General features: G+C 39.8%; 1 protein-coding gene across 7 annotated transcripts in view; it reads right to left on the bottom strand.

The window, feature by feature from the left end:
• The window catches only part of gish (casein kinase I gish), a 204,636-nt gene that overhangs the window by 161,017 nt on the left and 30,063 nt on the right, over window positions 1-13,556 (bottom strand). For all 7 annotated transcript variants that reach the window (XM_019053432.2, XM_019053434.2, XM_019053435.2 and 4 more), the window contains exon 2: window positions 2,629-2,669. In XM_019053432.2, coding sequence (XP_018908977.1) covers window positions 2,629-2,669 — 41 coding nt within the window. The remainder of the gene's footprint in view (window positions 1-2,628; window positions 2,670-13,556) is intronic.

The raw sequence follows: 13,556 nt of genomic DNA, 5'->3' as shown, positions 1-13,556 counted from the left end.
TATATATGTATATATACACATGAATTTGAATGGCATATACTTTCGTGATCGACGACCCGTGATCGGTGCTCTTCACAATGTCTCAGGTCTGGATTCGACATCATGGGAGAATGCAATAGTGTATTTTCTTCGGAAAATACACTAAAAAATCAGAATCCCCTCAAGGTGGTTTCCCAAAAGTGTTGAAGAGTCCCAAACGATACTTTTCTTAACTCATAGGTACTTGGGAAAGAGGTTGTTCCATCTACCATTGAAACTGGGCCCCGAATGAAATCTCCTCATCTTTTCAGGTATCAAAGGGCATGGTCAGGGACACCCAAAAATGGTTGAATTTTTTCCAAATTCCCCCCTGGGGAGGGGGGCGGGGGGTTATATGAAAAACGGTTTTTTGGCTATAACTTTTGAACGGTTTAAGATATCGATTTGAACTTTTTTTTAAATGAAAGGTCGTTTAAAGAGCTTTCTTTTGGTATATTATGTTTAATAGTTAGGTCAAGTTTTGACCAATTTATGGCCTGTCAAAAATTTTCCATGAGTCCAAAAATCAGATTTCTGTAGTTTAGAGCAGCGACGATCGCATGCAGATGAACAAAAAACTGTTCAACTTATAGCCCTCTCTCTGACGGTTAAAATGAGCCCAAGATCATCTTGGGGAAACGATTTGTCTCCGAGTTATGCTTCTTCAAAGTTGGCGCGGCGGGGTCCGCTTCCGCGGGGCAGCGCTCCGGAGTACGATAGTTCACTCCCACCCCCCTCCCGTCATGCCACGCGACGCAAACCGAGGAAGACTACCTTTAATTATCATTTGAACAGATAAATGCACACAATATACGCTATTATGGTGTACAAGTATTATTAAAATTATATTAATATACTAAATAGAAGAGTGGAATCTCACCGAATTTATCATCACCGCAATCCATAGGATCATCGGCAGTGTGATCCGCATTTTCATCCTCATCTTCGTCGTCTGAAAAGCCAAAATCGACTTTTCTGAGAGGGAAGCACTCGTTCAAAAAGGCTGAAGGCGCTGGTTTTTTGTGATAGCGCCCGTAAAACAAATACGAGCACAAGGATTGATGGTACGCGCACCGTTCTTACATGTGCAGTAACTTGCTTTAATGGCCTCGCTGGATTTTTGACTGGTGTCGATTAATATAAATATATGATATTCTTTTTTTGATTTATGCCTCGATAGGATCCGCGATCGAAGAAAAAGAGGCGAATTTACGGAAATATCATATTTTTGAAAATCTGGCAAAAAGTTATCCTTCGTCACTTGAAAGCAATATTTTCCATCAGCAAAATGGTCTGCAATATGACTTGCTGCAAGTCCAATTTGATAACTTCCCGAGAGGGTGTCAAGATCTTCGCTCCTCCACTGTTCTAATTGTTCAAAATGATCTGTCGTCAGGTTTTCAAAAACTACTTTTTTTCGGAGCCATTTCTCGTCCTCAACAATTTGTTGCACAATATTCGGCTCATTTAATTTTTGGAGCATTTGAATGGCAATTTTTGCGTCGTCACCATCACTTTGCAGGCGTTGAAAATATAAATTATGTATCGCGGACACTATGCGATAGTCGTCAAACAAATTGCCGGATCCAGGTATATTGCTTCTCATTTTATAGAGCGTTTTCAATATAATTTTAATAATACTTGTACACCATAATAGCGTATATTGTGTGCATTTATCTGTTCAAATGATAATTAAAGGTAGTCTTCCTCGGTTTGCGTCGCGTGGCATGACGGGAGGGGGGTGGGAGTGAACTATCGTACTCCGGAGCGCTGCCCCGCGGAAGCGGACCCCGCCGCGCCAACTTTGAAGAAGCATAACTCGGAGACAAATCGTTTCCCCAAGATGATCTTGGGCTCATTTTAACCGTCAGAGAGAGGGCTATAAGTTGAACAGTTTTTTGTTCATCTGCATGCGATCGTCGCTGCTCTAAACTACAGAAATCTGATTTTTGGACTCATGGAAAATTTTTGACAGGCCATAAATTGGTCAAAACTTGACCTAACTATTAAACATAATATACCAAAAGAAAGCTCTTTAAACGACCTTTCATTTAAAAAAAAGTTCAAATCGATATCTCAAACCGTTCAAAAGTTATAGCCAAAAAACCGTTTTTCATATAACCCCCCGCCCCCCCTCCCCAGGGGGGAATTTGGAAAAAATTCAACCATTTTTGGGTGTCCCTGACCATGCCCTTTGATACCTGAAAAGATGAGGAGATTTCATTCGGGGCCCAGTTTCAATGGTAGATGGAACAACCTCTTTCAAATCTCTGTCCTAGTGACACGAGCCCTTGGATTCCCTCACTTTTCCAGGGCCGTCAGGGGTTTCGATCGAGGCTACCGACCGAATCGCAAATGGATCGTATTAAATTTGAAAATTAAGGACAATTTTCGACTTGTAGGACATCTTAATGTTCAAAAAGGGGAGGGGGTCAAAGTTGAAAATTGGGAATATTTTCGTGAAATTGTTACTCAAGAACTGAAAAGTTTTGTAAAACACGGTTTAGAAACCACGCTGGCGGACGTGCGTCAGGAGCCAATACGCCCGAAAAAGTAATGCTATATTGAGAAAAGTGATTTTTTTTTAGATTAAATAGTAGAGTATCTTACCATTTTAATTGCTACGTGTTCATTGGTGTATAAATTTTTTCCTGAAACAAGGAGACAAAAATGCGTGTTTAGTAGGAGTATCATAAGACCTGAGAAGATTAATGATTATCAGAAGAAAATTAGTTCAGAGTACGATTATATGAGAGATGGAAAAGATTATTGAAATCAAGTGGCCCGATTTTAATTGGAGTTAAAATTCACTCTCATCAGGCATTCATTTATGCGCCGAATGATAGACGGGAAATAAACGGAAGTAACTCAATTCCATGAATATACTTGAATTAATTAAACACCCTTCGATGGAAGTGGCCCTTTTTTAAGGTGGTCGTGATCCTCCGTCCTTCGGGGAGCTGAGGACGGGGGGCAACTTTCGAATCTCACATGGGAACCCTCATCGTGTGATACTTCGTTGGGAAGATAACCCAAAAAAAGGGGGAAAGTATGGCGCAAACCGCAGGTCACTTTCAGTCACCGTTTCAAAATGGCAGCCGGTTGAAGTTCAAAATGGATGCAAAAAGATATCTCGGTTGATTTTCGGACGATTCCAATAAAACTTGGCATCTGGGTGGTTTAAGGCACGAAAGAAACAAATCTGACATCAGAATTATGAATATTGCTTTATTTTCAAGCTAGCGGCTTTAAAAATGGCGGAGTGAGGGTATCTCGGTTGTTTATTGGTTACATTCGCTTAAGCTAAGTATCCGGTGGTTTTTTCCTACATACAGTACAAACCTGATGACAGAATTAAAAACAAAAATTGATTCAGCACATACCAGCAGGGTTCAAAATGAAACATCCATACGCAAGGATTGATCCGTAAAAATCTTTCAACAACTTTCAGGGCAACGACAACAAGTCCGGCCCTCACCAGGTTGTCAAAGAAAGAAATGAAAATAAAATCTGACATCGGCTATTTCGGTTGTTCACCTGCTGATCAGGATGAAATGGATAGCATTTTGCTATTCGGAACTATAGGCAGTACGGTAGGTTTTCAGGAGAGCAACCTTTGCAAAAACCATTGGCGTTTTTCCTCAAAACGATCAATGTTGCGGTTGGATGGTTCATTTTATAGCTATGGAGTTCCTCTAACACCCTGTGTTGACAGATTCTTCGAAAACATCACACTGTTGCCAAAAATTACAAAAAAAGGCTATAGTTCCTTATTGCAAAATGAAGAATCCAAGGAAGCTCATTTTGCAATTAGGAACTATAGATTGTTTCAGCACTGACTGCATAGGGGAGACGACCCTGGTCACGGTGCGTTTTAAACAGTTTTAATGCGGTCAACATACCACCCGCGATTTTTTTGCGGAAATGTCAACTAGAAGGCCTACTGATTGAGGAACAACAAACCGCGAAATCTGTGATGGGGCCGTTTTTGAGAAAATGCGATTTTTCGCTTTTTTGGCGGGAATTTCGGGTCAAGGCGCTGAAAAAGTCAAGTTAGGCTGTTTTTGTAGTTCGTAAATGCATATCCTATACATTTTGAGTCAATCAAGTGCCAGTAGATAGCTATTCGTGCATATTGCCCAAAATTCATATCCTTAAATCCACGACTTTTGGGTTTTTGGGGGGTTAGTCAAGGAGAAATCCGAAAAAAAGAGGGTTAACCCGGAACAAATTGCTTAACAAACTTTTCCAACGTAAACTTCTTCAGTAGGTCCTATTGAACAACATACCAAAAGTTTACCACGGTTCGCTCCCGGAACACCCCCCCAAATTGCCTAAATTTCAAAATGGCGGCCATAATAAGGCCTCTGGGAGTTCGATTTTTTTAAAAATACGCATACAGTGTCATGTGAGGTGTCAATTCCTATTAATTTTGGTCGTAGATTTCAAATATGAAGGTGAATTTTTGAAATGTTTACGTGACATCCCTAGTATACTAGGGACTTCACCCTCCTGCCTTTCAAAGCTGGCCGCCATCTTTGCATTTGGAGCAATCCCTTTGACTTGAGGGCTTTTATGACTTCATAAATGAAATCTACGACCAAAATTACATAAGAAATGATACCTCACTTGCCTTATCACGCGAACTTTTTAAAAATCCACCCTCTTGACTTTCAAAATTGGCTGCCATCTTTGATTTGGGGTACCCCCTTTTGATCAAGGGACTTTTTTGACTTCATATTTGAAATCTACGACCAAAATTACGTAGGAATTGACACCTCACATGACACTGTATGCGTATTTTTAAAAAAATCGAACTCCCAAAGGCCTTATTATGGCCGCCATTTTGAAATTTAGGCAATTTGGGGGGGTGTTCCGGGAGCGAACCGTGGTAAACTTTTGGTATGTTGTTCAATAGGACCTACTGAAGAAGTTTACGTTGGAAAAGTTTGTTAAGCAATTTGTTCCGGGTTAACCCTCTTTTTTTCGGATTTCTCCTTGACTAACCCCCCAAAAACCCAAAAGTCGTGGATTTAAGGATATGAATTTTGGGCAATATGCACGAATAGCTATCTACTGGCACTTGATTGACTCAAAATGTATAGGATATGCATTTACGAACTACAAAAACAGCCTAACTTGACTTTTTCAGCGCCTTGACCCGAAATTCCCGCCAAAAAAGCGAAAAATCGCATTTTCTCAAAAACGGCCCCATCACAGATTTCGCGGTTTGTTGTTCCTCAATCAGTAGGCCTTCTAGTTGACATTTCCGCAAAAAAATCGCGGGTGGTATGTTGACCGCATTAAACTTGTTTAAAACGCACCGTGTGGTGTCACTATTACACACTGGAGGGTTAACCCAAACAGAGAAAACACCCCTTCCTCCCATCATTCGAGGAAGGGGTAGGTGCATTGTCTCTACGGAAAGATTTTCTACCAAAAACAGGGTGTGCCAAAAATACGGATACCTACCGACTTGCTAAACAATAGAAAAAATAAAAAATAATATTGCTAATATCGAATATTAACATGCAATTTGGACGGGAGGGTTTACAGATTCGATTGACATGAATCGATCGAAAAATGAAAGCGTGAATCGAGAATGGTGGCAAATATTAACATGCAATTTGGACGGGAGGGTTTACAGATTCGATTGACATGAATCGATCGAAAAATGAAAGCGTGAATCGATCGACAAATTATTGAAAAACCGGTGTCATGAATCCGACATGACCGACATGGATCGATCGAAAAGTTGGAACGTGAACCGATTGACGTGATTTGATCGGCACTGATTCGATTGACGACCGTGAATCGATCAAAAACCTGCGAATCGATCGACAAATCCGTGAATCGATTGACAACCCCGTAATTCGTTCGAAAAATCCGTGAATTGATCGATAAACCCTTGAATAGGTCAACAAACCCGTGAATCGTGAAATTTTGAAAATTCGAAAATCCAAGATTAGGGATGTGGCTTAAAATGCTATCTCGGCTCCTATTCGATCGATCTTGCTGATTGTTGGGGTCAGGGGGTATTTTTTGACGGGAAACTCGAATTCCTGGTGAAATTTTGAAAATTAAAAAATCCAAGATGGCGGATGTGGCCTAAAATGCTATCTCGGCCCCAGTTCGATCGATCTCACTGATTTTTGGTACCAGGGGGTATTTTTGGACGGGACACTCGAATTTCTGATGAGTTGGTTAAGAGCGGGACTTCTAAGCTCTTCGAGTGCCTCAGAAAACTGATGCAGCAATGCATTAGGGGTGACGAGGTGCCAGGGAAGTGGAAGGAGTCCTGGATCAAGGCCATCTACAAAAGGAAGGAAAAGAAGGACGATTGTAACAACTACTGGGGGCTCTCAGTGACCAGGACAATAAGCAAAGTGTACGGAAAGGTACTAAAAGCGAAGATCGAGGAAGAATGGCAAGATCACGAAGCAGAGGAGCAGGCTGATTTTAGAGCTGGCAGGTCTACGATAGATCACCTCTTTGTTATTGTTCAAGTCATTGAAAAGAAAATGACCGTGGCTCAGGAGCTGCATTTAATTTTTGTGGATCTCCAGAAGGCGTATGACAGTGTGCCGTTGGTGAAACTTTGGGAGGCTTTGGAAAAATCGAATTTTAACGGGGGGTTGATGGATGCTGTCAAGCGGTTTTATAAAGGGAGTTTTACCAAAGTTAAGTGCCACGGGGGGTTGTCAGCGAGTATTTATGTGACTAAGGGTTTAAAACAGGGATGTTGTTTGTCGCCAACATTATTTAAAATATATCTTGAGTATGTGTTGAAAGAATGGAAGAAAAAATATGGAGGGATGGGTGTCCCCTCGAGTGAGGTTGAAACTCTGTTCACTCTGCGCTTTGCTGATGACCAAGTGGTGATTGCACAAGATCAAGGTGACGCCGAGTACATGATGTGCAAGTTGGTAGAGGAGTATCGGAAGTGGGGTTTGGAAGTCAGTATTTCTAAATCCGAGAAACTGACTTTGGGAGGTGATCAGCAAAGCATTGAGTTGGAGGATGGGCAGCAGATCAAAGGCTGTGCGGATTTTAAATACTTGGGGGTGTGATTGACCCAGGATGGAAGAACTGATCAGGCGATTAAGGAAAGAAACACCATGGCAAGGAAGGCTACAGCGATGTTAAATGGAATCCTCTGGGATTCGCGGATTTCCAAGGAGAACAAGAGGAGAATTTACAACGTTTTAGTCAAGAGTATTCTTACATACGGATGTGAAGTTTCGCAGCTGAAGGAGCGGACACAGGGGATGCTAAGAGCAACGGAGATGGATTTCTGGAGGAGGTCTGCAGGAATTTCTAGGAGAGATCGGGTCCGCAATGAAAGAGTGCGTCAGATCATGGGAGTCGAAAATGACATCATATTCGACGTCATGACCAGACAGCTTGTCTGGTATGGTCATGTCAAATGACGGACGTAAGGCTGCCAAAGAAGTTGCGAACCTCGCGAAGAACGCGACCTCAAACTTGTTTTTCGTGGATTGAAATGCGAAAAATATCGGAGAAAATTATTGTGGCTTATGCGTAGTAAATATTTCAAAAAACGCAAAAATCAAAAATTACTACAGGCTCATGGTCAAAATTTGAAAAAATTTCAGATTTTCAAAGTTCGACCAGAAATTCGAGTTTCCCGTCGAAAAATACCCACTGGTATCAAAAATCAGCAAGATCGATCGAACAGGAGCCGATATGGCATTTTAAACCACATCCGCCATCTTGGATTTTCGAATTTTCAAAATTTGACCAAAAATTCGAGTTTCCCGTCGAAAAATACCCCCAGGTGTCAAAAATCAGCAAGATCGATCAAACAGGAGCCGAGATAGCATTTTAGGCCACATCCGCCATCTTGGATTTTTGAATTTTCAAAATTTGACCAGAAATTCGAGTTTCCCGTCGAAAAATACCCCCACATATCAAAAATCAGCAAGATCGATCAAACAGCAGCCGAGATAGCATTTTAGGCCACATCCGCCATCTTGGATTTTTGAATTTTCAAAATTTGACCAGAAATTCGAGTTTCCCGTCGAAAAATACCCCCAGGTATCAAAAATCAGCAAGATCGATCAAACAGGAGCCGAGATAGCATTTTAGGCCACATCCGCCATCTTGGATTTTTGAATTTTCAAAATTTGACCAGAAATTCGAGTTTCCCGTCAAAAAATACCCCCCGACACCGAAAATCAGCAAGATCGATCAAATAGGAGCCGAAAATGCCGAGATAGCATTTTGCCGCTTGCCTATAGTTCCGAATTGCAAAATGGGAAATCCGAGTTTCGCATTACGCAATAGGGAACCATACTATAGGTCCCAATTGCAAAATGAACTTCGCGTGATCCTGCGACGGCAAGTTTTTGCGGGGTCGCTGAAGCGGGATAAAAATCGTTTTTAAGGATTTTCTTTTTCTGAATAGTAAGTAAATACCCTTCTGCAAGCCGATTATGAACGATCGAATTCTGATCGATTTTAGGAGTTTCTGACAGATTTTAAGGCCTATCGATTTTCGATCGATTTCCGATCGATTTCCAAAAAAAAAAAAATGGCTTCCAAGTGGAAGCGCCGTTTTTTGGACAACAGATCCAATAAATTAGAAAAGAATCAAGACAATTAAGAAAGAATTACAATGAAAAGTGTACAAATGATGATTTGTAGTCCGTCAAATTAAATATTCGCGGTAATATTCAAAATATTTGAAAGCGCGCGCGATGAACGGTTGATTCGGAAAGGTTTGTTTATGTACTGCTTATCACTCACTGCATTCTCTCTTAGTCTCTTGGTGAATGAGTGTTTTCTTGTCAGTTATTTTACTTTTTGAAGATATTATCGAACTAATTAGATCATTACAATACTTCCATTATAAGGCAGTCAATTTGGATCACATTCTATCCTTTGGAGAAATGGTTAGCAAACCGCAAAGTGGTGTGTGTGTGACGGATCTACGAGATGTTGGTTCGCTCTCTGAATACCGATCAAAGCTATTCAATGGTGATACACGAGGTCCTTATTCACATTTAGTCATTAATATTTCATCCGTAATTTGTAGTGTAATCCCTCGCAAGTGCGTGCTCTAATTTTCGAAAACTAGTTCGTGCCGGATACTGAGTGATCATCATAGACATCGCCGCTTATGATAACCTTCTTCGGGTAGCTTCCAAATCATTTATCATCTGTGATTTCATTAGTAATTATATCTCACATCCTCAGGTACCATGTGTCAAAGATTTTATAATATCACTTCTCCATTTAAGGATTTCACTTCCAAAATCCTCTGGTTGCGCATAACATCACAACTGTAATTCATCGGATCATTGGTTGCGATTAGGTTAGCGTAGCTAACCAGTACTAGCGTATTGGTCCAACAGTGCAAAAACACATGTAGTATTAAAATACCATAAACTATTTGAGAAGAAAGTTTTACCATTCCTTACTGATTAAATGAATCGTCATTGATTTTCATCTTTGTCCCTAAGAGTTTCCATGATGGGCCCGAGTGATGATTGACAATGAACCCATAGGAGAGCCTTATAGAGAAATATCTACATGACTGCATGCCTAACCAGAGGTTTATTTATCTTGATATGCTGCCCCTTTATGGATTGATTTATCAAGCAATAATAACTGTGCAATCATGAGGGGGCTCTGAGAGTCCTGATAGTTACTAAAGTCCAGGATAATCAGCTTTTAACAAGCTCAACTAGTCCAATCTCACAGCAGCAAGCGGTCAGTTTATCATCAGTTGTTCTCAGTTATGTGTTCAACTCAAAATGTTTTAAAACACTTGCTAGCCAGAGCAACAAGTCACCATGGACTTCACCAATTCTAAATAGCTGTGTCACTCAGAATTATGGTTTCCGCTTGTTCTATCGTACATTTTAAGGATTTGCGGAGACTATAACTTGATTGTAAACAGCCATTAATTCCACCAAGTTTCATCAACTCCCTTTTCATCACTTGAATCTACTAGAATGTCGCAAAGAGCAACAAAATTTTCTGTAAGTACCTATCTAGCTGTAGTTTTATACGTTTCATACAATTTTTATTTTGAACCTTGGACATCTCCATAACCATCCATGCACAGTGAACTCAATTTTCAAATGATACATCTCATTTCAGCACTGTTTGCTAGGTTTAACAATTCTGTCTTCAAGAGATCTCATATTTTAAATCTTAATAGTGGTGGCAAAATAATCTTTACTCTTCCATTCAGTTTTATGCTGCATGCAAATTTTTCTTTGTATACCTGCACTTTCATCCCAATTAAAATATCTAAGTCGGTGTTTCAGTTACAAATTTTCATGCGCCTTTTCCTGTTTCTTTGTGTAAAGTTCTTATTCTCTCAGATTCATTTCCCTAGATACCGCAGTCTTGCTGGGTATGTATTTTTACATGTTAGAGCTGAGGCGGTTGAAATCAAGAACATTTCCCATCATATTTTTCCCCTCTTAAAAGCAAATCATGAAAAATCTCCGTGTTGCTTTCTACTCAACAGCCCATTGTTTCAGTAGAGCCAGCCTCAATGAAGCTAAAATCCTTCTCATATTATACTCTTCGGGGTTCTTCTTTCCCCTATAATATTTGTGCAAACTTCCTTCATAGTCTTGCAAAAAAATAAGTGGCAAATTAATTAATTCTTAAGTGTAAGTACCTAGTTGAAATCAGAATTTAAAATTCTTTATTGGATAGTGAGCAGGCCAAAGTTCAAACTGCTGTCATGGAGAAATCTTCTCTGTTCTTATGGGGCTCATAGACAATTTATCGTTAGATGGGAGTATATGTTGTTTTAAAATTATTTCTTAACTTATTTAACTTCATTCACAATTTTACATATTTTGTATGCTCCATTTTAGAAATTTTTAAATTTTATCACGGCAATTTAATTATGAATTTTAAATTTTATCACGGTAATATTGTTAGATGGAAGTATATGTTGTTTTAAAATTATTTTGTAACTTATTTAACTTCATTCACAATTTTACATATTTTGTATGCTCCATTTTAGAAATTTTTAAATTTTATCACGGCAATTTAATTATGAATTTTAAATTTTATCACGGTAATATCCTCAATCCTTGAGGAACTGTGATTCTTTTGGCTTACATGTGTGGTGTAATCATTGTTGAAAAAATTTCTATAATTTATAAATTTTATTTAAGATTTATCTGAATCTTAATTTTGGGGATTATTTAAATTTTAAAAATTTTACTTATTTACAATTTGGTTTGTTTATCTTTTTAATCAATATAATATCTCTAAATATAAAGTTAGTTAACTTTAGGTCTAACCGCAACTCCTCAATTCGTATTCGCTCCTCTATCTCTTCATTTACAACATCTTCGTAGTTCTCAATGACTAGCACGAGATTCGCCATCTTTAAAACTATCCCGTGAAGCGTGATCCAAATCGATGGAAAACTTGGTTTTTAACGAAATCGATGGAAATCCAAATCGATGGGTCCGGACCCATCGATTTGGATTTCTATCGATTTCGGGATTCTGATCGATTTAGGGCCGTATTTCTGCATTTTTGCATCGATTTGTGTCCTATCGATTTGACCGGCCCATAAGCGCAATGCTTTTCTAAATCGATAGCGTCCCCAAATCGATCAGAATTTCCGTCTGAATTCGATCGTTCATAATCGGCCTGCTGATACGGAATTCATCAAAAAAAAAAAAAAAAATCGAAAATTTGACCCTAGTTCCTTATTGCATAAAGCTGTCCAAATATGGAATTTCTCGAATTCTGACGTCGCTTAGTGAGAAAAAACAGACCATGAGGACTGGACTCTTGCGAAGTATCCGGTGGCTTTTTGGTACACATAGGGCGAATCTAATGACAGAGTTAAGAACATATTGCACTCAATTCTAGATGGCAACCTCTAATACGGCAAAAAGCAGCTATCTCGCTAGTTCCTTGGCCAATTAGGATGAAACTTGATATCCTGGAGTTTCTTGGCCCGAAAAAAACGAGTCGACGCACAGTGGGATGAAACAGACCATGAGGCGGTTAAAAAATTGAACTCGAAGGAAAATGCATGTTTTTGCCTGATATTTCGCACAGGTCTTCTTGAAGATATGTTTAGCTCGTTTACAGAAGATTAGGAATTTTGAATCTCGTTTTTGGACCCAAAATGGCATTTGCCTAAAAATCCCCGAGCTCTGCATCTCTTTCCAGAATTTTAATTTGGCAAGTGCGGTATTGGTTTCTATGTAATTACACTCGCAGAGCTCTAATTTTTGGTCAAAAATTGGATATGCTCGTAATCCATCGGGTGGGCCAAAATTCGAAAAACAGGCTATTTTGAGGCAAATGAAGGGTAAAAATGTGACACAGAGTTCAACAAGTGAGGTATAGTTTCATGGATTATTTGTGTCAAAACTTTCAACCTGGGACTAAAACACAATGCAGAATCATCCCCAGAAGTCAAGATTGGAATTTTGGCACTAAACATGGCTGAAAATTGGCCGAATAGGGCGTAATTCAGGAAATCCGTCAGTAGAGGCGCGCAGGGTATCGCTTGAATGGTATCTCTCGACAAAAATTACATACTTCGGGTTCAAACTATGTGAAAATTCCGATTTGGCCTAGTTTACGGTAAGCGCATGATACCAAAATTTGATTCATAATGCAGGAAATCGTGATCCTCCAATCTCGCGTAAGCAGTGTCGAAGCGGCGACGGGAGCACTGTCTGCCGGAAATTGGTACGCTCTAAGATCTAACAGCGACAATCAGTTCTCCCGCTTCACCGTTCTTCAGTTCTTTTTCAGTTCAGTTCTTCACCGTCGTTACAAGTATCACAGCCAAACCAAAATAAGACTCCTAAAATCAGCTCCAGGGCAAAGATAATATCCTCGGCTGCTATAAAGAGCTTGATGCATAAACGGCTTTTTTCGCCCCCCCCCCTCCCCTGGAATTTCTTCAAACTTTGTCTATTGATTACTCATACAGGGTTATCCAAAAGTCACTGACCACCCCTGTAACTTTTTTCAAAATTGAGATAGAAGTTTGGAACTTTGGGAATGTTCCTCGGTCTAGGGTAGCAACTTTTTGGTCCCCCAAAAATTTTGGGGGGCGGGGGCTAACTTTTTTTTCAAATGGTAACCCCCCCTTTGTGATACCTCATTCGAAAGATAATAAAAAAAGAAAATTTTTGGCGCAAACCGCAGGTCAAAATGTTCATTTTTGACAAAATGGCGGCCGGTTAAAGTTCAAAATTGCGGAAATTTGGCATCTCCGTTGTTTATCGACGGATTGGTGTGAAACTCGGAATCCTAGGGTTTTTCGGGATGAGAAAAACGATTCTGGCATTGGTTTTCCAGAAAAGTCTGTCCTTTTCAAAATGGCGGCGGTCAAAATGGCGGCCTCGAGCGGGAAGTGGATATTTAGGCTGCGTATCGTTGGATTTGCGTGAAACTTTGTATCTGGGGGTATTTCGGCAGGAGAAGAACGAATCTTTCATTGGATATCTAAAATTTTGACAAATTCCATAATAGCGGCGGGAAAATGGCGGGAAATCAGTGTTACG

This window comes from Bemisia tabaci, chromosome 1 (assembly GCF_918797505.1).
Source record: "Bemisia tabaci chromosome 1, PGI_BMITA_v3".
Classification (NCBI taxonomy): Eukaryota; Metazoa; Arthropoda; class Insecta; order Hemiptera; family Aleyrodidae; genus Bemisia; species Bemisia tabaci.
The sequence above is the reverse complement of the archived record's forward strand: the minus strand, read 5'-3'. Positions and strand labels throughout refer to the sequence as shown.